Below are 26,563 nucleotides of genomic sequence, written 5' to 3'. Positions count from 1 at the left end.
AGCAAGTCAGTTTAGAAGTAAGAAGTAAAAAAGGGAATACAGAAATAAAGAAAGGTAAAAGCCCATATGCAAAAGATAGGCAGGAAAATTTAAGTTAAAAAAAAAAACTGGTTAGAAATAAGCCTAGCTAAGGCTGGGCATTTGTAAGAAATAAGCCAAGCTAAGACCGGGCATCTGTAAGTAATAAGCCTCTGTGTGTTTATTGGGAGCTGGGTGGAGGACCCCCCAAAAGAGTAAGAGAAAAACAACCACACCAGAGTCCACTTGGCACCCTTAGCCCACCAGCAGAGTCAGTCCTAGCGTCCTGGCCCTGCAGCCAGGCTAACACACCATGGCACAGGCGGTACGGCGCAGCGCTCACCTTCCCGGGCACGGCGGTCCTGTAGAGGCTTGCCAGCAGAAGCAGTTTTGTACAGGAAGCCACTGTGGCTCACAGTTGGCAGGATCACGGAGTAGTGCTTTTCCAAGGGCTTCACTGAGTCCAGCCGAGGGACCTCTTTGGAGCAGAAGAAAGAACGGTGGTGGTCAAGCTGGGTGTCCAGGAGGTGTCTGGTCACAGTCCTGCTTCCTCAGCTCCCTACCAGCACCTCAGGATCCTAGTGCCACCTCCATATCCGCCTCTGCCCACAAGCAGGAATGTCACTCCGTTCTCAGGGCCCAGCTCAAGTCTGTCCCTTTCAGGAAGCTTCACTGACTCCAAAGCCCACCCCACACTCCCTGTTGGAGACATAGAGCCAAACATACTGGAATGAGGGGGCTTTGGGCCAACTCAATAACATTCCCTGAAGAGAGGTTTGTCCAGACAACATAAAGGCCAGTGAAATAGCCTGGCCCTAGTGACGAGCACTGGGAGTCATGTTCCCTAGCCCAGTCCAGCTGGGTGGTCTCTTGCACCTCCCCGGACACCTGGGCTCTTTCCAGCCTAGCATGCCCCACCCACAAGTGGCCCAAATCCCAGAGCCCCAGACACTGAGCCCCACCCTCAGCCTTAGGATGCTGCCCCAGGAGACCAGGTCTGGGGCACAACCAACCCCTCTTCACGCCCCCCCCCCCAAGAATGGGAGCCAAATGGGACCTAACCCAGAACTGTGATGGAACTCCACCCAGACTAAACAGACAGACCACACGGCTGCTGGGTAGGACAAGCACACAGCAACACAGACCCACTGCCCACACACAAACCCCAAAGCCTTAACACTCCCAGGTGAGCACAAAGAATCTAGGCAGTTCCAGGGTTCATCCTGGAACAGGATGGACCCACACTGTAAGTCAGGACAGAGCACACAGATAAAAGTCCCAGAGATCCTGATGCAAAAGGACATTCACAGAAAACATAAGTATCCACCAACACATAAACCCCAAACACACCCGAAGTACCATGCTGCTGCCCCAGGGACCACCATAGGAGCTTCAATCATAGCTTGGGAGTGCCCTGCAAATCTCAGTTTCTGTTGTCACTCCTGTGCCCCTCTCTACAATGCCAGACCCCCAGCAGAAGACAGAGCCACTGGCCACTCACCTGTGCTCTGGTTATTCCGTAGAAACTCCATCTGCAGTGTCTGTCCAGCCTGCTCAGCAAGAGCCAGGGGTGTGGGAGCTGCTGGGTCCCCTGAGAAGCAGCTGACCCCAGCCCCACAGCCCAGGAGTGCCTGGGTCTCAGCCAGGTCAGTGGTAGTAACTGCAGCACACAGGGCCTAGAGGAGAGGAGAAGGTCAGTCCGAGCTAGGGTGGGAGGGAGGTGGAGGGGTAGGGATGGGAGCTTGCAAGAAGGGAGGAGGAAAGAGGAAGGAGTCATCCAAATCTGAGTAGACCATCCCCAGATTGAAAGAGGTCAGGGCCTAGGGAAGCCAGAAGAAAAGAAAAGAAAGGACTAGGAGTCAGAAGAAGAGGAGAAGGCCAGCTAGAGAGGCTGGGCTACCCGGCTGAGGCTGGGGTCCTAGCCCAGGGCCTCACCCTGCTGCAAGTCAGGCTGCAAGGAGCCCCTGGAGGATCTCAGGCTCTCTGTCTTGCAGCGGGGGCAGAGGGCGGGGCTAAGGATTGTAGCTAATTCCTCCCACATTGCATTCCTCACTGCCTGCCCGGCCCTCCGGACCAATGGGAGCCACCACCCTTCTGGCTTGTAGGCCAGACTGGGCTGGGCTGAACTGGGGGCTGGACGCCTAGGTTTTAGGGAGGTGTAGGCCTAGCTTCCACAGAGCTCTGGGAGCTAGACTCGGCCTGCCTGGGTAGGACTGCTTGGAGGAAGAGCTAAAGCCACCCATGTGTCACAAATGCCACCTGCTGCCTCCAAGCGAGCTGTCCCCCTCTCAGGCTGAACCACATCACGGTCCAAGACTTGGTTCCCAATCTTCTGGGGTCTGGGGCCCATATGGGGCCTCATCTAGAATGGGGTGTGGATGGGGTGGGTCAGAGCAGGCCAGCTGTTTTTCATGAGCCTGACAGGAAATAGCATCCCCATCGCATTCACTCCTTTTGGCAAGATTCTGAAGGAACAGGACAGGGTGCGGGGCACAGAGGAGTCAGGAGGAGACAGCCAGATGCTGAAGACATGGCACTGGGCCAAGAACCAAGCCTGACTCCTCCCTGCATTGTCCTGGCTTTCCTTAGGCAGGCCCTGCTGTCCTCTGGGCCTCAGTTTCCCCATATGTTCACAACCCTCCAAGCTAAAGGAAGAGATGGGCTGAGATAGAGGAATGGGGACAAAGAAAGGAATAGGTTCAAGGGTCCCTGACAGCACAGGGACAAGAAGGCTCAAGAATCCCAGAGGCTTGGTGTGCTGACCTTGTCCAGCTCCTCCTGGTTGCCAAAGAGTGGGTGGTAGCGACGGTACTTGCCCTCTCTGTACTTGGCCTCCAGGTGGTACCGTCTGGCAGCAGGGCCACTGCTGGGTTTCAGGGCCTCACTAGGGGGCACGTTGGCGGCCCAGAAGTGGTTCCCAGGGCCATTGCCCAGCTGAATGAAGAGCTGTGGGTGTGGGCAAGAGGTGAGAGGAAGCTGGATGAGAGGCTCTGAGATCAGGCCACACGCCCATCTTCCCCAAGGGGAGGGGACTCAGGAGCAGCAAGGTCTGCTGGTGGCCACGGCCTCTGCTCAGATTGTCTTGGACAGTCTAATAGGTGAAGGTGTGAGGCCTGGGCTCTGGGAGCCTTGCTGTTGTCTCAACCAGCCCCACAGCTGGAGCTCTGCATTCTCGAGGCTGTCCCCATGAGGGGGTGGTGTCTAACCTGTCAGCATAGGGTAGGCGGGGACGGGTCTATCTGCCCCTGACATTCCTCTCTGGATGAGAGAGGGTGGCGGTTTCTAGGAGGTGAAGGGGACAGCATTGGGGGGCAGGATCATTTCCTCCTCTGTTCCATAGTCACCCTATCACAGGTATTTTCTGGACTCCCAAGTCCACTTGTTCAGAGTGCTGATCACTCTCTGCCACTATGGACCTGATTGGGTTTGGTTTTTTTTTTTTTCTCTGAGCCTCGGTCTCCTCCTTGTATCCTGGGTATTCTAATCCTAACTCAGGGCTACCCTGAAAGACACACTCTGTTAAAAAAGCAACATTCTCTACATTGGTATGCCAAACACAAAGAAGGGTACATGAAATTGAAACTTAGCAGTAAGGCCCCGCGTGGCAGGTTCCTGGGTCTAGCCTCCTGCTACAGGTTCCCCATAACAACTATCACACACTAAATGCATAGGTACAAATACATGCCCACATGTGAGCCTCAAATCGTGCATCATGTACATGTTCTGCACGTGCATTCAGGAGCAGGGAGAGCTCGGGCGTGCTGAGGGGTGTGCGCAGTGGAAAGCTAGGGCACGGGGTGGAGAGGAGCAGGCTGGGTAGTCAACCTGCAGTAGTTGGGTAACCTTAGGCACATTACAGCCCAACCCAGGGCTTCAACAGCTGAACTATATCAGGGGTCAGCGATTCTCTAAAAGGTCAAATAATAAGTTGTTTGGGTTTTATGAAACATATACCATCTCTGTCAAATCTTTTTTTACAACCCTTTAAAACTGTTAAAACATTCTTCGTACAGTGGCCAGTTTGCTAATTTTGCCAAAAATAGGTTCTTCCAAAATCCCCACCCAAGGTCCCCTGGCTCACTGGGACGGGGAATGGCAGCTGAGAGGGGAAACCCCAAGCAGGGGTGACAAGCAGGGGTGACAGGCAGGGGTGACGAGCAGGGCACACCCACCTGGATGAGAGTTTCTGTCCACACCTTCCTGTCCATCTTCAGGCTCCGCACCTTAGACACGCCAGCACCCAGACCACGGTGCTCCCCTGCGATGACCAGACAGTTCGTTGGGTAAACCCTTCCCATGAGCACTCAGCCACCCACAGTGCTCCTCGAGCAGGCCTGGAGCTAGTCTGCAACTCCATTTGGCACAGCACAGTGGGCCATCCGGCCACTTTCCCACCAACTGACTGCTTCTCTGTGCCATCAGCTGTTCTAGTCATAGATATGAACACCTATCTGCTCCCCTGACATCCCCAACTTCCTGCCTCAGCTTTCTTCCCCACCTCCCTACATGGCCACACCTTCCTGTCATACAAATCTCGGTTGACACATCACCTCCTCAGAGATGTCCCAAACAAATGGCACCTTCTCTTCCCACTTCTTGCAATTCCAATACTTTATTGGCTCCTGTGTTTTCTGCCCTTCCTGTTACAATGCAACTGCATACAAACAGGATCCTGATCTGGCTTCAGGTTTCTGTCCTCGGTGCCCAGAACAAAACCACACTGCCTGGCTCAAGCCCTGGTCCTGCATTCATGCTCCATCTTCCACAGAGAACCACGTCCACCAGAGTCAGCCTGTATCAGCTCCATCTTCCACAGAGAACCACGTCCACCAGAGTCAGCCTGTATCAGCTCCATCTTCCACAGAGAACCATGTCCACCAGAGTCAGCCTGTATCAGCTCCATCTTCCACAGAGAACCACGTCCACCAGAGTCAGCCTGTATCAGCTCCATCTTCCACAGAGAACCATGTCCACCAGAGTCAGCATGTATCAGCTCCATCTTCCACAGAGAACCACGTCCACCAGAGTCAGCCTGTATCAGCTCCATCTTCCACAGAGAACCACGTCCACCAGAGTCAGCCTGTATCAGCTCCATCTTCCACAGAGAACCACGTCCACCAGAGTCAGTCTGTATCAGCTCCATCTTCCACAGAGAACCACGTCCACCAGAGTCAGCCTGTATCAGCTTGACAAACTCGTTTTCCTTACATCATCACCAGCAAAGCTGCCTCTTGTCTACACACAGACCTCACAGCCCCAGGGCCTGACATCTGCCCTAAAGTCCCACAGCCTAGAAGTTCTTCCCAAGCTCACTGACTCACCAGATCTGTTCTTCCTCCTGAATTCTCACATCAAGGACCCCCTCAAATCTGCAGCCATGCAAAACCACCACCTGGGCACTGTCAGCTCTCGGGATAATCCAATTGCCAGCATGTGGCAAGCAGAGCCAGCAGATGAATACACCGTGGGCCCCACCTTGTTCCATTCCCTCTCCTCAGCTGTGTAGCACGGACGCTTCCGTATGTAACTTCAAACCACCCTCAAAGGCACCCAGCACCTCCCGTCCCACTCCTGGGTGGTACAGAAGCCCTCCTCAGGTCTCTAATTCAGCTTCTTCCTGGAAACTAAAGTCTAGCCCGCAGAGCTGACTATGTCAAAACCCTGGCTCCTCTCTCAGCATGAAGAACCCGGTGGGCCTGGCCTTCTGCATACTTCTAATATGCCAGGGACACCAGATTCTAACAGCCTGGGCTCTGATCTAAGCTCACTTCCTTGCCAGGACACCAGATTCCAACAGCCTGGGCTCTGATCTAAGCTCACTTCCTTGCCAGGTAGCCCTGAAAAAAAAAATGCTTTTCCCTGCTTTGTCTGTCCCCATCCTTGTGGAAAGAGTTAACAATGAATTGAACACTAAAGATCCCTCCCAGAGGAATAGCCAAAACCGCTGGAGCAGCGTTAGGAATAAGGGCTCCAGGATCTGCGGAAAAGGCCACCTGCGGTCCAATGGCCAGCCTGTTACACACATACCTACCTGCACAGCGCTTGCAGATGACAACACAGAGATTGATGGAGGCCCAGTCAGGCTGGGGAGCTCCACAGTCAGCACAGAACCTGTTGGGGGCGGCAGCCCAGATGCGCTCGGCCACCTCTGAGGTAGACAGGGCCTCTGCGATGGCTCCCTGCATGGCCTCCAGCCACTGCTCCTTCTCCACCTCTGAGTCAGCCGAGAAGCTGTGGGTACATAAGGAGGGAACCGGTAGGAAAGGCCTCTGGGATTGGAGGGTCAGAGGGAGGGAGGAGCGGCCTCTGAGCTCTGGGTCAGGACTGGTCGAAAAGTGAGGACAAAGAAAACGAGAAATAAAGGGGAATCCAGAAGAAACAGAGAGAGAAAAGGAGGACTAGGCCAGGTGATAAAGGGGGCAGAGAGGGCAGGAGGGCAAACTAGCAGAGAAGATGACAGGAGTTGAGTGGGACAGGCCTGAGATAGGCAGAGCACCAGTCCAGACAAAACACAGAGGTGGATGCATACCACCTCCACCTTCAGCCAGAAAGAACTCCACTGGGGGTCCAGAATGGTGGCACACACCTTTAATTCCACCAGGGGCAGAGGCAGGTAGATCTCTGTGAGTTAAAGGCCAGTTTGCCCTACATAGTCCATTTCAGGACAGCCAGGGCTATGCAGAGAGACCCTGTCTCAAAGAAAAAAAGGAGGAGGAGGAGAAAGAGGAAGAGGAAAAAGAAAAAGAAGAAAAGAAAGGAAGGAAGGAAGGAAGGAAGGAAGGAAGGAAAAGAAAAAGAAAACTCTATTGGTCTGACACATGGGTCCCTGCAGCTCTGTCTGCCAAAGCCTCCTGCTCTTCAAAGTAGAAAGCTCTATCTGGAGAGCAGATGCAAAACTGTCTTCCTTCCGGCAAAAGCTCCCTCTGGAGCTGGATGGTGGTGCTAGCACATGCTTTAATCCCAGCACTCAAGAGGCACAGACAGGCAGATCTCTGGGTTCGAGGCCAGCCTGGTCTACAGAGCTAGTTTCAGGACAGCCAAGGCTACACAGAGAAACCCTGCCTTGAAAAACAAAAAACAAAACAAAACCTCCCTCTGGTATTTATCTGCTGCGGCTGTCACCACCAACTGCAAGCCACAGTCCACACCTCTCACAGCCTGTCGGCACAGTCAAGGAAGGCATGGATGCTGGAGGGGTAGTGGTCACGAGGTCTGGTGTGGGAGGTCCTTCTTTCTATGTGTTGCTTGTATTGGTTAATGAATAAAGAAACTGCCTTGGCCTGATGGGGGCAGAACTTAGGTAGGCGGGGAAAACAGAACTGAATTCTGGGAGGAAGAAAGCAGAGTCAGAGAGAAGCCATGGATCCTCTGCCTGAGACGGACACTGGTTAGGATCTTTCCCGGTAAGCCACTGCCACATGGCGATATACAGATTAATAGAAATGGGTTAAATCAAGATGTGAGAGCCAATAAGAGGCTAGAGATAATGGGCCAAGCAGTAATTTAATTAATACAATTTCTGTGTGGTTATTTCTGGGCTAAGCTAGTCAGGCGGCCGGGATGAACAAGCGGCCCTCCCCCTTACAACAGAGCTCCTCTTTGGGAGAGAAGCCTCCACCACGACAGCCAGTAGAGAAACTCAACGGCTGCCAGGGCTCGAGGGAAGCAACCAGCATTCTCATTCCATCGTACCAAGTCCTGCAGGCCCAAGTGGTGGCCTGATGAACACCTAGCAACCTCATTGAGATGGGTGACGGTGACAGTAACCAGGGGAGCACAGTGGCCTCTGCATCTGACAGAAACCCCAAAGTGGCTGGCTGCAGCTGTTGTGGTCATAAGGATAATGGCGAAGAATTACAGGCCGATGACACAGGATAATGCAAATGTAAGAAACAGACAGACACCTAGCCCTTGAGGTCAAGGGTCACTACCTGCTGTCACTATGGACAGAGCAAAGCCACTAAGACCAATAATCAAAGAACAATGAAGACGAGACCAGAGGGCCTGCCAGGCTTTGGCCAGGATGGTGACAGGCACAGAGAGGAGACAGCCAAAGCAGAGAGCAAAAGCGGTGACAGCGACAGACTACGAAAGGCAGAGAAGGGCCGTGAGGGAGGAGGTGTCCCAGCAGGCAACAGGCGCTCAAACTTTGAGCATAAGTAGGTTCTGTTGGAGAGCCCACAGGTTCAGGGTTGGGGACGTCTGGATGGCACCACAAAGCAACACCCAGGGAGAGCGTAGCAGGGTGGGGGAACAGTGTGGCCAGACAAAGGTGAGTGAAGAAGTTGACAGACTAAGGCATGTGGGTGAGCAGAGCAGACCTGCCCCATGGGGCTGCAGGGGGGGGAATCACCTGAAGATGCGGTAGGGGGTAGTGAGGTCAAAGCTGCGCCGGTCTACTTCCTTCACGTTGCCCACATTCATGTCGATGAAGGTGATGCCAATGCCCAGATGGAACTCCTGATGGACAGGTGCGAAGGGAGGAAGGCAAGGCTGAGCAGGGCTGAAGGTGCAGCACGGGGAGTTGGGGAAGGTGGGTCCTAGGGACCAGACAGAGACTAGGAAGGAGTTGGGGAAGGTGGGTCCTAGGGACTAGAAAGAGACTAGGAAGGAGGAAGGAATCTGAGCAGGGATGGAAGCCCAGATTATAACAACTGGGGTGAGTGGTGGGGCTCAGGAGCTGAGTGGGGAGGGTGAGAGGTTGATCTCAGGAGCTGGATGGAGATGAGGCACAGATAGACAGGAGGGAAGAAGGGCATGCAGGCCCAGTGCAGGAAAGGCTGGATGGGAAAGTACTGAACTTGGGCTCTAGCAAGACCAGGGAGGGACCAGGTAAACAGGAGAGGGGCAGGGAAGGGGACTGTGGTCAGGGGAGCCCAGTGGCCTGGTAAGAGTCCTTTGTACCTCCAGGTTCTTATAGAGTTGTACTTTGTCCCCAACCACAGCCACATAAAGCTTATTCTTAAAGCCTCGTAGCTCCAGGCTGCCAGTGCGGTCCGGCTGCTCAGAGCCTCGAACTCCCAACACAGAAGCACTGGAGAGCCGAACACAGGCTCGCTGCTCAGCCACTGCCTGCTGCAAGGCCTGCATCCACTCATTCCTCTCCACTGCAAAAGGGTGAAAGCGACATTTCAATTCAGTTGACAGGGACCCCTGGCTATAGGCTCCTCAAAGATCACCTCGCTAGACAGCCCCCTGGTTTGGTCTGTCACTTTGTCTGGCTTCCACAAGTGTGAGAGCCTGTATCTCTGCGCATGCTCATGTGTACTCTGTGCTGCTGGGGCGTGTCAGGGAAGGAGCTCCTCCTTCCTTCTCCTCCCCCAAACCACACAGGGACAATGCCTCCCTGGGTCTGTGTGTTAGGGAGCAGACATACATTGTTCCCTTCCCACTCTCCACAACGTGACCAAATTTCCAGTCCTACACACAGACACACATGCACAGACACACACGCACATACAGACACACACATACACTCCTAAACTCCCCACACAGACACACACACACACAGACACACAAGCACATACAGACACACATGCATGCACATACAGACACACACAGTCCTAAACTGCCCCCCACACACAGACACACATGCATGTCCAGACGCACACGCATGCACATACAGACACTCACATATACTCCTAAACTCCGCCCCACATGCGCACACAAAAATACACTCCTAAACTTCCACCACACATAGAGACACACATGCACACAGACACACACAAACACACACAGAGACACTCCTAAACTCCCACCATCACTCTCTGCCCGGAAGGCAAAGGTTCGATTGTTGGTGATCACTTCAAACTTCTGGTCTCCAATAGCAGCTACTCGGCAGATGCGGGCTACAGGGACAAAGCGCTTAGAGTAGGCGTCCTGGGGGAGAGAAGAGCTGCATTCAGAGTGGGAACTCTATGGCCCCTGCTCAACTCTACTGAAATGACGGCTATCTTCTGCAGCGATCCCTGCCTTCAGCCAGTCCACACACTAGGACCCCACTGAGGGTCAGCTAGGGACTGGCCTGAAGAAATACCGGGGTTCAGCTTAGGCCTGGGCAGGAGCAAGGTCAAGCGAGGCCAACGGTAGCCTCACCTTGTTACTGTCGAAGTATCGCAGGTAGTCAGCATCCAGTCTCACCCATCGCTTCTGGTAGATATAAGACCTGGACAGGCAGAAGCACCAGTCAGCAAAGACTGGAATGAGGAGGAAGTCCCACCATTATACCCAGGCCCCCTTTCCTAGCACCTAGATCATCCATTGGTCACCAATGGTTAATGTGCTGCGGAAGGAAAATTTCTCAATCTTGGACCCCTCTGACTTTGGACTCATGGTACCAATATCCTGGGGCATGCCTTGCCTCCACGCAGACACGAGAAGGTGCAGGCGGGCCTCACTCACCCCTGTGGTGGGTTCTTGTCCAGCCAGCCAGCCTTGATGACCGGTGTGATGGGGGTGGAGCCCCCAGGCAGCTCATCCATGAGGTGTGGTGGGAAGTCAGGGGTCAGGCTGAGTAAGGGGTGGTTCAGGCCACTGGTGGGCCACCCGCCACTAGGACAAGAGAAGGGAAGGGCAGCGAGGCTGGGGCTCCCTGAGGCTACAGCACAGCAGATGGGCAGGCTAAGGGGTTCTGGGAAAGAGGGCAGCCGAATGGGAGGATACTCACTTGGGGATACCCTCATAGTGATGGTCATCCTCATCTTCGGCATCGTCCCCAGACAGCTCCTCTCCCTCGCTCAGCAGACTAGCCACCCTCACAGCCCGCGGGACTCGGCTAGGCAAGGGCTCCTCCTGGCCCCCCCAGGATCAACCACTCAGTGTCACGTTTTCCCCTCATCCCCAATCACACCCCTTGACTGCCACACCAGTCTACTCCATCCTCAGCCCACAACTCAGCACTTTTACTTCTGTTTCCTTCTGTTTCTGCACCCTTCCCCCACAGTGGCCAAGACCACACAGAGAACAGGGGACAGGGTCAGGACTGGCAGCAAACACTGACCTAGGACACGGAGCTAGAGAGCCCAGAGTTAGAGAGAGGGGACATGAGAACACAAAAAAGGAACACAAACAGCAGCAAACCACACACACCCAGCCACAGCAACCCAAGCCTGGAACAGAAGCTGCAGACCCCAGGATGAGGTTCTGGGGTGGACTCCTATATGGTGAGACCGTAAATTTTGGGGGGGGGGGGAAGTGGCCTCTCTGCTAGGGGAGGAGATCCTAGGGTCTCTAAGACCAATGAGCTGTCAGCCCTCCCTCCCTCCACAAGACCAGCCATCAGTGCAACCCCAACCACTTGCCCTGCCTACCTTGGTCATTACGCTGGCTGGGGCCCTGGGCCCCTCCTCTGGGACATCGTCATAGTCAGAGTCGTCTGGTAAAAAGGGGTGAGGGGGGGCTCAGAAGCCAGGAACCTGACCTCCTCTAAGGGGCACTAGAGTTTGGTTTTACAAAGGCCACTCCTAGACTGGGAGACTCCCACTCCTACCCAGGCTTGACTTTCAAAAGACAGGCACAGGGGACAGGAAGTGCTATTTATACTGAAGGGAAGGAAGGGCCACCACAGGAGGCTGACCAGGCAGCAAACTCTGGAGTCAGGAGTGGGGACTGTCCAAACAAGGCCTACAAGGCAACAAGAATGAAGACAAGCCAGGGGTGGCAGCCTCCCCTCCAGCAGCACTCGGACCGGGAACTTCACCACCCCAAGGGTCAGCCTTGCTCATACTTGGCAAGCAGAAGACAGGGTGGAGAGGGGGAGCATGCTATTTGGGCCTCCCCAGGGGACTGCTGGCCACCGGGCAGAGAGGGAGCATGCTCTCCAGGACTGAGCCCCGGAGGCCACCCAGAGCCCAGCTGTCCTGTGGCACTCACCAAACTCAGGGAGTAGGCGAGGAGGTTTGGGAGGAATCTCGGGAGGACAGGGAGGCCCCTGGGGAAAGGCAGGCAGGAGCGTGGGCAGGGTCTCCTCTGGCTGGGGATGGGGTGGCACTGGTGACAGCAGTAACTCCTCCTTAGAGGGAAGGCTGAGAAGAGAACAAAGATGGGTGGTAGTGTGCAGCAGCCAGGGCTCTGATCCACTGACCCCTGTCCACCTGGATAGACACCTTCCCCACCCAGACTCCAACCAGCCCCACACAGCCCCACACAGCCCCGCACAGCCCCGCACAGCCCCGCACAGCCTCACACAGCCCCACACACAGCCCCACACACAGCCCCGCACAGCCCCAATCATGCTCATCGAGAGGTAGCATCTCTCGGACCCAGATGCACTGGTCACCCAGCCCCAGTGCCCCAGCTGTTAGCCATGTTCCCACGGGACCTCCACGCCATGTAGCAAGGAGGTCCAGAGCATTTGCTGGCAAAGAAACAGGTGTCAAGCCCAGGACTACAGACCCAGGCCAGTCTCAGAAGGTCTGAGGCCCCAGTTCTGGTCTCTGGGCCAAGTTTCGCCTTTTTATGTAGACACTCAGAAAAGCACTATTTCCCAGTGAACTCAGATCCCACAAGAGCTCTTCCCCGGGTGCTTCCTTCTCTGCTGCCCCTCTTCCAGGGCCTGCTCAGATACCCTGTGCTTTCCCGCCATGGCTGTCCTGTTCTCCTAGCCTGGAGATGCATGTCTCCTGAAGGGTTCTGTCATCCGACACACGGGTTTGAACCCCACCTTGGTGTCTTCATTTTTGTTTTTTCCAGGTCTAAGTGTCTAACCACTCGGAGTCTGGGTTTCCTTTTCTGTGAAGTAGGAGCCGTTTTCACAGGTAGAGGGGAGGATAAGCACTAAAAGAGCCGGTCACATCAACACACAGGATCCCCGGTGCCCAGCAGTTACAATGGCTGGCAGCCAAGTCCAGGTGGCCCTGGCACAATCAGCTGTCTCTGTCCACATCTGCCAAGGGCTAAGGAGGGGCATTGGAGTGAGCAGCTTCCTCCCAAACCCGGATGACTTTCGGCCTGATCTGTTCTCCAGTGTTCCCAGCAGTGGGTAGCAGCATGTGACTGTGTAAACGCAGAGGTCTGGGAGGATATGACCATCGTCCCCCACGCTGCTCCGCTGCTCCCTGACTCTGTGCCACTTCTCCCCGGTCACCTTTTTGTTTTCCCAACCCTGTTGTTCTCCTTTGTACATGAAATCATTCCAAATAATATTCTTCAAAGTCTATCCCTCCTGCCAATGATGTGTTAGCGTCCAAGCTAACAGAATCCCAGCTCGACTGACTCGACATGCTTCTTAGAATGCAGTGTTTCCACACAACCATGCAGACAGCGGCGGGGGTGTGACTTCCCTGTGGAGTCATGACCTGCATGAGGTGGCCCAGCAGCCCAGTTACCCACATAGCGCTGCGTTGGCAACAGCGGCCTGAACAGAAACTGCAGGCATACCAGGAGAAATCGGCAGCAAACTCTACCTAAGCGTGGTGACCTGCAGCTAAGAACACCCGCACTTGTGGGGCCCCCAAAAGACACACGAGCCCCTTGGAAGAGTCACCTGCCCACCTTGGTCCTCTTGGTCTCTCATCTCTGAGCTGTCAATTGCAAGGGTCACAAAGAATGGCTGCTACACAGCTGTGTGGACTGTGGCGTGACCCCTGTTAGCAAGCTGTTCTCTATACCCTGTCCACCTCTCTGGGAACTGCTACCGAGGGAGCTGGTACTGAGAGTATGATGTCCCTTGTGGGCACTACACCAGGCTGTCTCCCCAAGCTGACCCTGAGGCTCCTTACAGAAGGGAAACATCGGACTCATGATCCCCAGAGCTGAGTGAGGAGCTTGGCTGAGTGGGCGGCAAGAGCTAGACAGTGGGCGGTAAACAGCAGGACCGACCGTTCTGGAGGCAAGGGAAGCAAATGAACCCTTAAATAATGACTAAACATCCGAACGCAAACATGCCCGGCAGCTTGGCCTGGTGCCTGGCCCCGGGGATCAGTGCCATGGCCTTAGACTTCTGGATGTACAAATCGACCCAGCACACAGCTGCTGCCAGAGCAGGAAGAAGGGGCTGTGGAGGCCGCGCCCAGAGGCCAGCTGAGAGCAGAGTGTGAACTGTGGAGAAGTGGGAATTCCTGCTCTCCATGGCCCAACAAGCCTAAGTGGGCCTGGCTCCTCCCTTGAGGAGTAGAGAATGGCAAAGGGCACCCACTTGCTCCTCCTCCTCACAAACCCTCCTGGCCTTGTCTTCCTCCATGATGTTCTAGAGCCTGTCCTGAGGCTCACCACCTGCAGGTGCCCTCTGTCTTTACCATCTGTCCCAGGAGGGGCGACAATGGGGTCTCTCCTAACACCTGCAGCAAGAAACCTCCACGAGAACCAGTCTGCCTGGCACAGGGCATCCAGCACTGCTGAGTCAGGACCAGGAAAGGAGAAGTAAGGCCAGAAAGGCACGGCTTATGGGAAATCCCCAGGGGAGGGGAGTACTATCCCCTACCGAGAACCGAGCCTGGGGGAGCACCCTTGGAGCAGCCCCTGGGTGTCTGCTCCTCCCAAACAGTCCCAGGCTGTTCTGCAATCCAGTGTTGCTCTGGGCTGGGCTGAGGCCACAGCAGGCCTCTGCTCACCCTGTTCCTTTTCCTTTGACCTCTACCCCAACTCCCAACCCAGGGAACACCCTCTGCACCTCAAAATGCAGCCCACAGGCCCTAGCGGGGCTGCACCTTGCTTTGCTGTCCCTCGGGCCTTTCTCTGGCCAAGGTGCAGTTCTAATGTTTAAGCCATTCACAATGAGACTGGGTACCTGGGACGGGGGGACCCACCTCAGCCTGGCTCCTGAGCCCAAGAAGTCTGACCTTACAGATCACAGGAAATATCATGGGATGTTGTGCCCAGAACTGGAGACTGGGGAAGATCGAGTAACCCCGACACTGGCGGTGTGGCTCCTCAGAGGGCAGTAGGTGTGGACGGAGTCTGTCTGGGCACACTGAGAATTGTGCCCGCTCCAGTTTGGAGGCAGACAAATCTGGGTTTGAGTCCCAGAGCTCAGTCATGACCTCTGAGCCTCAGTTTCCCCAACTCTGGCTAGCCTGTAAGCTTACCCACGCTGTTCTCACATGTTACGGCACAGTCTCTTACTTGGGCTGTAGCCAAAGGAGTCTCAGCCCCACAAACTAGGACATGAGCTGCATTATAGCCTTCTCCCTGAGCACCCTGTGCTCCCCTCTCAGTTCTTCCGTCTATATCCGCCTCCAGCCAGAGAAACCAAGGCTCACTCTGAGGGCAGGAGGACAGCCGAAAGGGGCAGCCTAAATGTCAACGGACTTTGGACTAAGTCACTCTCCAGCCCTCTATAAAAAGCTAATCTGAAGTCTATAAATATTTACTTATTTACCTTTAATTGTATGCATGTGCATGTTTGTGCGAGCGGACACTCCGGAGCTGGAGTCACAGGTGGTTGTGACCACCAATGTGGGAACTGTGAACGGGTCTTCACTCTTAACTTCTGGGCCATCTCTACAATCCCGAGCTGCGGTCTATAAACATACACTTAAAGCCTTTACACAAGCGCTCCTTTCACCTTGAACATCTGCCCCTGTCTAGCTAAACTCCCACTTTCTTAAAAGGCTTACACCCACATCCTCCAATCCCTCATGCCTCAGGCATCTTAGGGGCTCCCTCAGGGCTCCCCACACGCCATAGTATTTCTTTATTTTTAAGATTTACTTATTTAAATTTATGTTTAAGTGTGTATACAAGTGCACTGTCTGCATGCAGATTCCCACAGATATCAGAAAAGGCACCAGACCCCCTGGAACTGACGTTTCAAATGGTTTGTGAGCTACCATGTAGGCCCTAGGAATTGAACCAAGTCCTCTGGACGGGCGCCAGTGCTTTTAGCCGCTGAGACACCTTTCCAGGCCACCTCATACTTCTGATCATCCTGCATGGCTATGTCCTTCAGTGTTTGGTTCACTGAGAGACCTCAGGGGACAAAGACCCAGGCTGCATTCCATCCCAGAGTCAGAACCATCCCTCTAAAATGTTACACGGGCCTTAAAGGGACCCACGCCACTTCTGGGACTCTCACCAGCACAGCTGCAAAAGGAGGCCAGCCCCCACGTTCCCAGTGCACTTCCTCCTCAGCAGCTGGGCCCTGGTCCTGCTCCTTGCTTCCTTCATTCGGCTTCTGTCCTTCCCCCTTCACCTTAGCGCTGTGGCTGCACAGCCCTACTCTGTTCTCCTCACTTCTGCCCAGGCCACCACAGCTCCCTTTGCCAGGACAGAAGCCTGCAGCCTACCTGTCATTGAGCACAAAGCCCCCCCCCCCCCCCCCCCCCGCACTGAGCAACGCCCCTGCCCGCATGCTGCTCTGGAAAGGCTGCAGCCCCCATGCAGCCTTCAATAGCACCCAATTAGAAGTCAGCACACGACCAAGGCCCCACAGCCCAGGGCACTTCTTCCTGGGCGGGGGTGGGGGTGGGGGTGGGGGAGGGTGCTCCCCTTGCTAAGTACCACTATGGGCTAGGCTTCTGCTGGGGCTTTCTACATGGAATGACCACAAACCAACAACTCTCTTGTGCTTAAAACACACTGCTCCCTCCAGGAGCACCCCCCCCCCCAAACTTTCCTCCTCCACCCCACTCCACTGCCTGACCCTGCTGAGCTGCCCCAGAGACCAGTCCTGCGGTGGTAGACAGGAGGCGGGTAGCATCTATCTGTCTGTGAGCCTCCTGGATCTGGACCTACTTTCTCCCTAGGGACAAGAACAGTTCAGCCCTTGGTGAGCTTTCAGACAGAACCCTCCCCACCACTTCTGGTACCCAGTCCAAAGTAGAGGCCATTCTGTGCCCCTAGTGACCCGAGGGGTGCTGGGTTCATTAGGGACTCCTCGTAACTGGAAGGAGAAGAGGTCAACTTCATACTCATCATAACAGCCCTGGCAAGCAGGGGGGTGGACCACACAACGGAAGAGCCAGCTCACTGCAGGTAGGTCCCTGTCACCTTGGGCTGGGGGCAAGGGGTTTAGACACACAGCAACAAGCTAACCTAAATCTCCAGATGCAAATTTCTTGATGGTGCAGGAAATTAATGGCAGAATAGAATGGGTGGGTACCAAAGGCTCAAAGAGCTGAGACTCCCCTTAGACACACACACACACACACACACTCACACACACAGACACACAGACACACAGACACACACACACACACACACACACCAGTTGGTGTGGCAGTCTGACAAAGGACCAGAAAACAGGTACTGGGGTCCCCAGTGGATCTAGGAGAGGTTGATGGGCAGAAAACAACCTGGAAAACCCAGAAACAAGATGGAGGGAAAGTTAGAAAAGGGCAGTAAAACAACTGGAGCGGTGGAGAAGGTAGAAGAAAATCCTGAGTCAAGGGGCAACAGAGAACCTGGAAAAGCAGCTCAAAAAGTGACAGGCAGACAAAGAGGGGCTCTTGTCCTCCCAGGCCTCCCACCTGCCCACCGTCCTAGCCAGGGCTGCCCCTCACTTACCTCAGAGGCCTGCTGAATCCTGGGCCTAAGAATTCCTGGGACTCCAGCCAGGTGGGCCAGAACCTGCCAAGGTGGCCTGTGTCTGTGGGCTTGGGCTGGTCTTGCGGCTGGAGTCCCTATCACCAACTGTGTCTGTGCCCTGCTCCCTTGGAGGAGATGAGCCCAGGTGTGTTCTCACACACCTATAAGTGGTGTCTCTGAATTGTGTAAATAAATCACTTTTCTAAGTGTATGTGTGTTTCTGAATATAATCATAAAACTGTTGAGAGACTGTGTGTGTGCACGTGCGCGTGCGTGCGTGCGTGCGTGCGTGTGTGTGTGTGTGTGTGTGTGTGTCTCCAGTCCTAGTCTTTGCTTCCTGCTCTCCGGCTCTCCTATCCCCAGCCCCTTCAGCCTGGGCCAACACACTTCCTGAAAACACTAAAGAGAAAAGCCACCCATAATCCCCTGGGGCAGAGACTTCCTCCCCGCCCCTCAAGCCACACCAGTTACCACCCAAACTAAAACAGGACAAGTAGCCCCGTGTCTGTTGGTCCCCTGAGACTTCACAGGGTGGACATCCAGGAAGCCCTGATTCTGGTTAGCCCTTACAATCCCCACCCGCTGAAGGACTCCCAAAGAGACTGCACAATAGGCTCTCGGAAGGGAACAGTTTCTGCCCCAGCAACAGGTGATCAGCCTCCACGAAAGCCAAGGATTGGCTGGGCTGCAAGGCAGTCAAAGTACAGAAAGGAAACCTTTCAGAGTATGACTCCAGCTGTCGACTCTGAGCAAACACTTCCTTTCCCACAAATATCTCAAGGCTTCCAAGTGCCAGAGGAGGAAGCCGACAGCCACAGAGCTGGAAGGGGCTGTGTGGAGTGAGGGACTCTGGGACCCTCGACCAGAAATGATTCCTCTGGGATCTAGAGAAGTAAGTTTGAGTGGACAGGGTCAGAGCCAGGAGGCAGGGTCTGAATGTTGGTGCCCCTCCAGGGCTGGGTGTCTTTGGGCCCAGACCCCATGACCATATGCAGAGGTGAAGTGGGGGCTTCACCGGCCAGGCAGAAAGGAGGGAGTCCCACCCTTGCTTGTTTTCTGGTTTGCTCTCACCCCCTCATCTGTGGCCTTGGGCCCTATCAGCTTCTTACTTCTCACCAGCCCCTCTAAAAGGCGGGGTGTTATCACACAAAGGGTGTGATAACAGGGGTTGGGGAGAAGGATCCAAGTGGCCAGTCTGGGCTGAGCCCTGCTCACTTCACCTCCAGGCATCCCAGCTCAGTGACTGGCAGTGTACACGAAAGCTCCTGGCAGCACTGACCTTTGACCTCCAAAGGGCCCTGCCAGAGGCTGAGAATTCAACAGTGAAGGAAACGGACAAAGATCCTAGGGTTCTGGAGGCTGACATTCTAACAGGCTCAGGCTTGGCAGCATATGCACACACATATGCGCACAGTGACTCACACTCGACAGTACACAAACAACAAATGTGCCAATTCGCTCACCCAAACAGCATCTGCACCCTATTAACAAGGCAACCCAGCACTGCAGCACCATAGCAGCAGTGTCCATGGGTACACGTATGACATGTGTATCCTCAGACCTGAGGAGCTCACACACCAGATCCCTGCACCCCTGCACCTGTTAGAATCAAGCAGGGCTACCTACAGGTCCAACACAAATCTGTAAGTACACAGACAGGCCAGATGTGCATACGTACACCTATACATGTGGGGTACCAACAGGAGGACAGGCAAAACACCCACACACATAAAATAACGTTTTTTAAAAACCTAAAGACTTTGCACACCCATGAGCTGAGGGCTGCCGATGCCCATGACTCCTAAGGTTACATCCCCAGAGCACAGGGCGCCTGGGGCACCACTCTGCTGTAAGGAATGGCCCCCACTGTGGGGATCAACCTATGGTTCCTCAGCCATGGATTCAATAAACTGCAGAAGAAATCATGTGAAGCAAACCCATCTGAATACATGTAGATTTTCCCTGTCCCTATTCTCTACCCAATCCAGTCTGATAGTCATCCGCACAGCATTCATGGTGTGTTTGGCACTGTGAGTAACGTCTCGATGATTCGCAGTACAAGAAATAGGGCTGGAGATGATATGGGTCAGTGTGGGGCACTTGCCTAGCATGTGCATGGCCCCGAGTTCCATCTCTAAAATATAGAAAAACAAAAACCAAAACAAAGCAAAAAACCATGGAGGATGCACATGGGTTCCTTGCCAGTACTACACCATTCTATGATCCCCGACCCCGTGCCTGCTGAGGGCCCAGATGTTTTACACAGGGGCCCTCACTTCCCCATATGTTGTATCTTGGAGCCCTGGGCTGTGTATATGATTTTTATTCTACCCTGCAGGTTCTCTGAACAGATATAAATTTCAGGAGAACTGGGGGTTAAGAGCATTGCCTGAGTTCAATTCCCAGCAACCACATGGTGGCTCACAACCATCTGTAATGGGGTCTGGTGCCTTCTTCCGGCCTGCAGGCATACACGCAGACAGAATATTGTATACATAATAAATACATATTAAAAAAAAGTTTCAGGAGAACCACATAAGGCCAGTTCAGATAGGTCATCAGGCCCCAAGGACAGAGGGCAAGAACCCGATTTGCTTGCACCATGGTCTATAAAGCTAAAATCCTCTCCCAGCTGAATTCTTCCTATCAGCCTCTTATGAAGGCCTCTCCATTCCCAAAACATCTCCAGAGGGTGGCCCTGCTTGGGAAGAAGGAAGGAGAGAAGGGGTGTGGAGTGGTGAGTTTAGGGTACTCTGAATTCCAACTCCCTCTATGGTGCTCTCTCAAATAAATGGTTCGCCTGCATGCAAAAGGATGGCCACTAGAGGGGACAATATCACCAAGAACCATGAATTTCTAGCCCATGAAATCTCTAATTTCCATCAAATTAAACCTGATCATAACCTTAAACCTGGCTTGGCCCAGAAGGTCCCTTGACTCAATGCTCCTCTCTAGATGGAGGACACCTCACAGACATTCGCCACAGTGTGTTTCTTCACGGACCCAGCCAGCCCTTCCCTCCAGGCCCTAAGCCTCTAGTCACCCTGCTCAGTCAGAACACAATGCCCACCTTCCATAGAAGGCTTGCTGAAGGGATCAACAGAATCCCCCAACACTGTCCAGCAGTGATAAGGGCAAGAGACCTCTCTCAGAACATCCTTCCAAAAAATCCAACAGAATTCAAAATGTCAGAATGTCATTAGCCTGAAACAACAGCAGCAACCCTGTCTTTAGAGACTTCTCCACTGGCACCAAGCAAACAGTTAAAGGAAGAATAATCTGAATGTCCATGGAAAGAGAAAAAAAGCTCAGGAAAACAGGGGGTAGAGGAGCCAGGGAGAGGAGAAGGAATTCTGAAGAAGAGGAGAGGGAGAGCAAGCTGGCTGAGGCTCAGAGAGGTCCTGGGATTGGGTGAGAAGAGGAGTATGCTGGACAGAAGCACGACCCACCCCCACACCTGAGCATCACCCCAGGCTTCAGGGTTCTCCACACATCACCTCCTAGTGCCAGGGTACACACAGATCCCAGGCCAGGTGACCCAATGAACTCAGACGGTGTGGTGGAATAGACACCCGGGGGCCACTGAGGCTCCCCGACCCGCTCCGCACATATCCAGATATCCTTGAGTCCTGGCCATCCTCGGGCCCACACCTCGGCCCTCTCTGCCCTGCTCCCTACTCCCTAAGCTGTGTCCCCACTAGCAGTCCGTCATTCCTCCAGCCCTGGTTCCTTCTACACCCCATGACCCTTACCTGGCCTGTGGGTAGTGGGGTCCGGTACGAGGAGGTACGGGAGGAACACTCAGTTCTGCCGAGTGCCGCTTGGCAGGCAGTGGAGGCAGCGCAGGGTCTGGGGGAGCTGTGGATGGCGGAGTAAAGCAGGCAGGTGGGAGGCAGCTCCTTCGGGGCGGAATCGGTGGAGCAGCAGGAAGCCCCTCATCTCCAGCTGTGGGCGGCGGTTCAGGCGGAGTGATGGGCACAGGTGGTGAACGAAAGATGTGTCGCTTCATGGGCACAGGCCGCGGGGCAGGGCGAGGCACAGGGGCGGGTGGTGCACGGGCACGGAGCAGACCAGCCAGGATACGGCGGCGGTGGCCAGGGAGGTGCATGCCCATGTCCAACAGGCTGGTATCACTGAGGCCTTGGCATTCGGCGGCCCACATCAGTCCATGCTTCTCAAAGAGTGCCGTGTACTGCTCCAGGTGCAGCGCCCGAAGCCACTCGGCTACCGACAGAGAGGGGTCGCTGCTCTCTGCCATGGCTTCCGCAAGCAGAGGCCCAGGGCCAAGCTCAGACCTGAAACAGAGGTCACAGGTGAGGAGCCACCCAGGAGGCATGACCAGCAGTGCTCCTCTGTGAGCCTCCATGCTGTGCCAGTCATGATTCTGAATGTCATAATCTCAAATACGGAATTCCAAAAGACCCAAATCTAAAGCCCTAAATCCCAGAAACTGCAATCCGCCTGGAATGCTGAAATCTGAAATCCCCAGACCCCACCATGTCATGAACTCAAATTCTGTTCTAATGTTGTTGGTGGCTTTGGTGTTTGGGGACAGGGTTTTGCTATGTGTCTCTACGGCACTACGTAGCCCAGGTTAGCCTGAAACTTAACTCAATCCTCCTGTCTCAGCTTTCTGAGAACTGGGATTATTGGTAAGCACCACCATACCCAAGCTGAGTTCTATTCTGGCCCATCCACCCTGTGCTCATAAACCACACAAAGCCGAGCACTGCCAGGCCTGACTGGATAGCCCGGTTCTCCACCTCTGAGGGTCCCCGTGCCCCTGGCTTCTAGCTCATATCATGTCCTCTACAGCCATCACACCCCCAATCTACAGGTTCAGCTACTGCTGAAGATGACACGTTGGGACTGGGCAAAACACTCCACCCCACTCATCGCTGCAAGACTACAGGGTCCAATCCCTCTGAGACACCTGTCCCCAGGGGAGGGCCAGGTCTGGAGGCTCAGTGAGCATGTAGGGGGAAATGGCCCCACTGTGGGCCTCTCCGCATACTCCATGTCCTGTCCATGTCTCTCAAGAAAAGTTCCTGAGGGGAAAAAGCCTCTGCATCCTGGCCTTCTGTGCAATATCCTCCCCTGCCACCGAGGCAGAGAGAGGGAGAGGGAGGAGGGAGGGAGAAACAGTCATTTGTTCGTGTACAACTCGGTCATCAACAGCCGAACACTGAACAATGGGAACCCACATACACACCAAGAACTCAAGAGTCCAAGAAAGAAAGACAGAGAGACTAAGAGATGCAAGGGACGCAGCCACCTGGTCACTTCACAGCATGGACGAGTGTCCAGCACTGAGCCCACTTAACAGACATATATTCCTTAAACAAACCTCATATAATCACAAAATAATATAAAGTTCCAATTACAGGGGCTGGAGACATGGCTCAGAGGTTACCAGCAGCCGTGCTGGAGGGCGTACAACTACCTGTAACTCTAGTTCCGGGGAATCTCGTGTCCTTGTGTGCCTTCTCCCGTCCTTGTGTGCCTTCTGAAGGCGCTTGCGCACATGGGGAGGGGGGCACATACTAGCAAGCAGGAATGCACACACATAGACATAAATCAAAATAAAGCCTTGAAAATAATTCCCATTACAGTCAGGGACAAGACAGAGATGTCCACTTAATTCCTGTGTTTATTATTACATTGCTCCGAGAGTTCTAGGCATCACAGACAAGCAAGAGGTTGAAAATATAGATCAGGCCAGGTGGTGGCGCACACCTTTGACCCCAGCACTTGGAAGGCAGAGGCAAGTGAATCTCCAAGTTCGAGGCCAGCTGGATCTACAGAGTTCCAGGTCAGCCAGGGCTACAAAGAGAAACCCTGTCTTAAAAGAGAGAGAGAGAAATAAATTTTAAAAAATCAAGACAGAAGGCTGGAGAGATGGCTCAGAGGTTAAGAGTACTGCCTGCTCTTCCAAAGGTCCTGAGTTCAATTCCCAGCAACCACATGGTGGCTCATAACCATCTGTAATGGGGTCTGGTGCCCTCTTCTGGCCTGCAGCATACACACAGACAGAATATTGTATACATAATAAATAAATATTTTAAAAAAATCAAGACAGATAAACTATCCATAGTTACTAATATAAATTTTGAGATGGGAGCCCAAGCAGTTTAACTGAGTCACTGTTACTAACACTAATAGAAGAATTCAGTATAATCACTGGGCTCAAAGTTAATACAACAAAAACCAATAGTTCTGTGTAGTAATCAGGTGGGAAACAGGATGAAAGTACTCACAACAGTCTCACAGAACAGAAAAAACAAGAATGAACATGAGAAACATGCACACCTCGGAGTGGTGACGAAGCCTGGGGCCGGGGCTGGGCTGATCCCCAGCCAGAGGAAGACGACAGCCAGGGACAGAAGGGCATGGTAAAGGTTAAAAATTTTCTCACACAAGAGAAGAAGGTAGGCAGGGAGGTAGAAAACCTACATGAATAAAAAGCTTGAGGTGTTACTGAGGGATTTTTAAAGGGCCTAGATGTGGGGCTGGAGAAGTTGTTTGGTTGTTAAGAGTATTGGCTGCTATCCCAAAGGACCCAGGTTTGATTCCCAGCACCCACATGGTGGCTCACAGTGGTCTGTAACTCCAGTCCCTGGAGATCCGATGTCTTTATCGGGCCTCTTCAAATACACACAGGCACACCCAGCGCACAGTCAAAAGTGCCAACAAAGCATCCACACACGAATAAAATGACCTGTACTAACAGGAAGACATAAGTTCTGAACAGGCGGTATCACAAAAGGATTAATTCTCAAACGCATATGACCTTCAACTTCAGATGTCTTCCTCCAGCTCCCAGTTACAGGCCTGTACCATCGCACCCCACTATGCAGCACTGAGAATTGAACCTAGTGTTTTACGCATGAGTTGAACACTCTTATGCACTCAGCCACATCCCCAGTCGCTCCCTACAACTCTTCCAGTCTGTCTTTGAGGTTAAATGTCATAGAAACTAAGGAACTCTGCATGGCAGAGCCCATTATGAACAAAATGGGAGATATGACCCCCCCCAGGAGGTGTGTCCTACCCCATACTTCTAAAAGCTGAGACACCTGAATATAGTGCTGTCGTCCCAGCACTCAGGAGCAGCGTTCCTTCATTGGAAGTCAACCTGAGCTACTTGAAATTAGCTGTATTACAAGAGAGAGAGAGAGAGAGAGAGAGAGAACACAAGTGGGCAACTGAACACACAAATGTGAGCACATCTTTTAGTTTTTTTGTCAACCTGACACAAGCTAGAACCACTAGGAAAAGGGATGTCAGTTAAGGAACTGCCTCCAACAGATTGGTGTGAGCCGGCCCAGGCCACCGTGAGCCATGCCACTCCGGAGCAGGTGGTGCTGGGTTCTACTAGAAAGCAGGCTGAGCAAGCCATGAGAAGCCAGCCAGTAATCGGCTCTCCTCCAAGGCCTCTGCATCAGTTCCTGCCTCCAGTTGCTGCCTTGAGTTCCTGCCCTGACTTCCCGTTGTGATGTAAGCTGTGAGATAAAACAGACCCTTGCTTCCCCAAGTTGTTCTTGGTCATGGTGGTTATTACAGCAACAGACTCCAAACTAAGAGAGAGAATTATGGGGGTGATGGGGAATAATCTGAACAGAGAAGTCCAGAGGAAGGAACACACACACACAGCCTTTAAACACAGGACAAGGAACTCAATAGAATACAAAAGTCAAACCGTGCCTTCCATCCATCACAATGCCAATACGAACAACCTGAAAGTCACACCGCGGTCATGGGTAAGGGACAAAGTCACAGTCACTAGGAGAGTCCCTCTGCTGCTGCCCTTTGACCTAGCCACACTGGGTCAAACACAAATACAGGTATTTACCCTGCAGTGTGACTGGCACCCATCCAAAGCAACATCTATAAATGGTTATCAGCTACCAAACTGTGAATTACAGAAAATGGAAAGAACCAAAATGTCCGTCAGCTGGGAATGACTAAATTATGGGGTAGTCACACAATAGAATACATAGTAGTTATGAAAAGGAGGAAGATCCTTCTTCACCGGCACAAATGACCTTGTTACATGAGCAGGAAAATGTTCAGAACAGGATTATAACATCCTGCCTTCTACAAACAAGAAAAACCAACAACAGTAACAGCAAGTTAAATGCCGGGATGAGTGTGTTCACTTGGCTAAATGCTTAGATGCACCTCCACAGAGACAGGAGACAAGGCCACACCAGAGAATGCCTCAAATGAAGGAAGTTAAGGGCTGAGGAGGCATGAGGAAACAGAGCCAGCTCATAGGGCTTGTGTCATTTGGATGATCTTTTGGGGAATAAGAAAACAAGAATGTCTCCAGGTGGTGGTGACGCACGCCTTTAACGCCAGCACTTGGGAGGCAAAGGCAGGCAAATCTCTGAGAGTTTGAGGCCAGTATGGTCTACAAGAGCTAGTACAAAGCTACAGAGGAACCCTGTCTTGAAAAACCTAAGAAAGAAAGAAAGAAAGAAAGAAAGGAAGGAAGAAAGAAAGAAAGAAAACAGGAATGTCTTATTTTTGAAAAATTCACAGAACATATAACCTTGCACATATATTGCTCAGGTCCCTCTCTGAATCCTAGAATGGCCTTGAACACAAAACTTTAGCTTCCCTGGAAAACTACCTTGGTGAGGAGGAAGAAGATTCACCTTATGTATTCCATCACCTAATGTTTTATGTGAGTTTTAGAAGACTAGTCATTCAACAGAGAGACATTTGGAGTTCTTGGGTACAGTGGCCCACAATCATATAACAGTACAAAGAAGGAAAGTCTTCCAGGGTTGAACTGAAAGCAATTTCCAAACTGAAAATAGACTAGCTCTAAAGTTTATCTAAGCCGGGCAGTGGTGGCGCACGCCTTTAATCCCAGCACTCGGGAGGCAGAGGCAGGCGGATCTCTGAGTTTGAGTCCAGCCTGGTCTACAGAGCAGTTCCAGGACAGCCAGGGCTATACAGAGAAACCCTGTCTTGAAAAACAAACAAGCAAAATATGTTTAATCATAAAGGCAAGGTGCAGAGCAATATTATATAAACATCTTGGCTAAGAAATATGAACACACATGTGAACAGA

At 53.1% G+C, this 26,563-nt stretch overlaps 1 protein-coding gene across 5 annotated transcripts in view; it reads right to left on the bottom strand.

Moving 5' to 3' along the window:
* The window catches only part of Arap1 (ArfGAP with RhoGAP domain, ankyrin repeat and PH domain 1), a 58,792-nt gene that overhangs the window by 13,628 nt on the left and 18,601 nt on the right, over positions 1–26,563 (bottom strand). For 4 of the 5 annotated variants that reach the window (XM_041676070.1, XM_041676066.1, XM_041676068.1 and 1 more), the window contains exons 3-16: positions 21,234–21,776; positions 11,890–12,041; positions 11,328–11,392; positions 10,685–10,809; positions 10,420–10,569; positions 10,114–10,183; positions 9,777–9,897; positions 8,923–9,125; positions 8,372–8,478; positions 6,050–6,249; positions 4,191–4,276; positions 2,782–2,964; positions 1,520–1,694; positions 362–496 (exon numbers count right to left, since the gene is read on the bottom strand). In XM_041676070.1, coding sequence (XP_041532004.1) covers positions 362–496; positions 1,520–1,694; positions 2,782–2,964; positions 4,191–4,276; positions 6,050–6,249; positions 8,372–8,478; positions 8,923–9,125; positions 9,777–9,897; positions 10,114–10,183; positions 10,420–10,569; positions 10,685–10,809; positions 11,328–11,392; positions 11,890–12,041; positions 21,234–21,739 — 2,278 coding nt within the window. In that variant the 5' untranslated portion in view covers positions 21,740–21,776. Of the gene's footprint in view, positions 1–361; positions 497–1,519; positions 1,695–2,781; positions 2,965–4,190; positions 4,277–6,049; positions 6,250–8,371; positions 8,479–8,922; positions 9,126–9,776; positions 9,898–10,113; positions 10,184–10,419; positions 10,570–10,684; positions 10,810–11,327; positions 11,393–11,889; positions 12,042–17,460; positions 17,882–21,233; positions 21,777–26,563 lie in introns of those variants that run through there. The other variant, XM_041676069.1, reaches the window with a different exon arrangement.

This window comes from Microtus oregoni, unplaced genomic scaffold (genome assembly GCF_018167655.1).
Source record: "Microtus oregoni isolate MIOR12 unplaced genomic scaffold, Mior012 000027F_ref0000203, whole genome shotgun sequence".
NCBI lineage: Eukaryota > Metazoa > Chordata > Mammalia > Rodentia > Cricetidae > Microtus > Microtus oregoni.
This window is presented reverse-complemented; position numbering and strand designations above follow the sequence as displayed.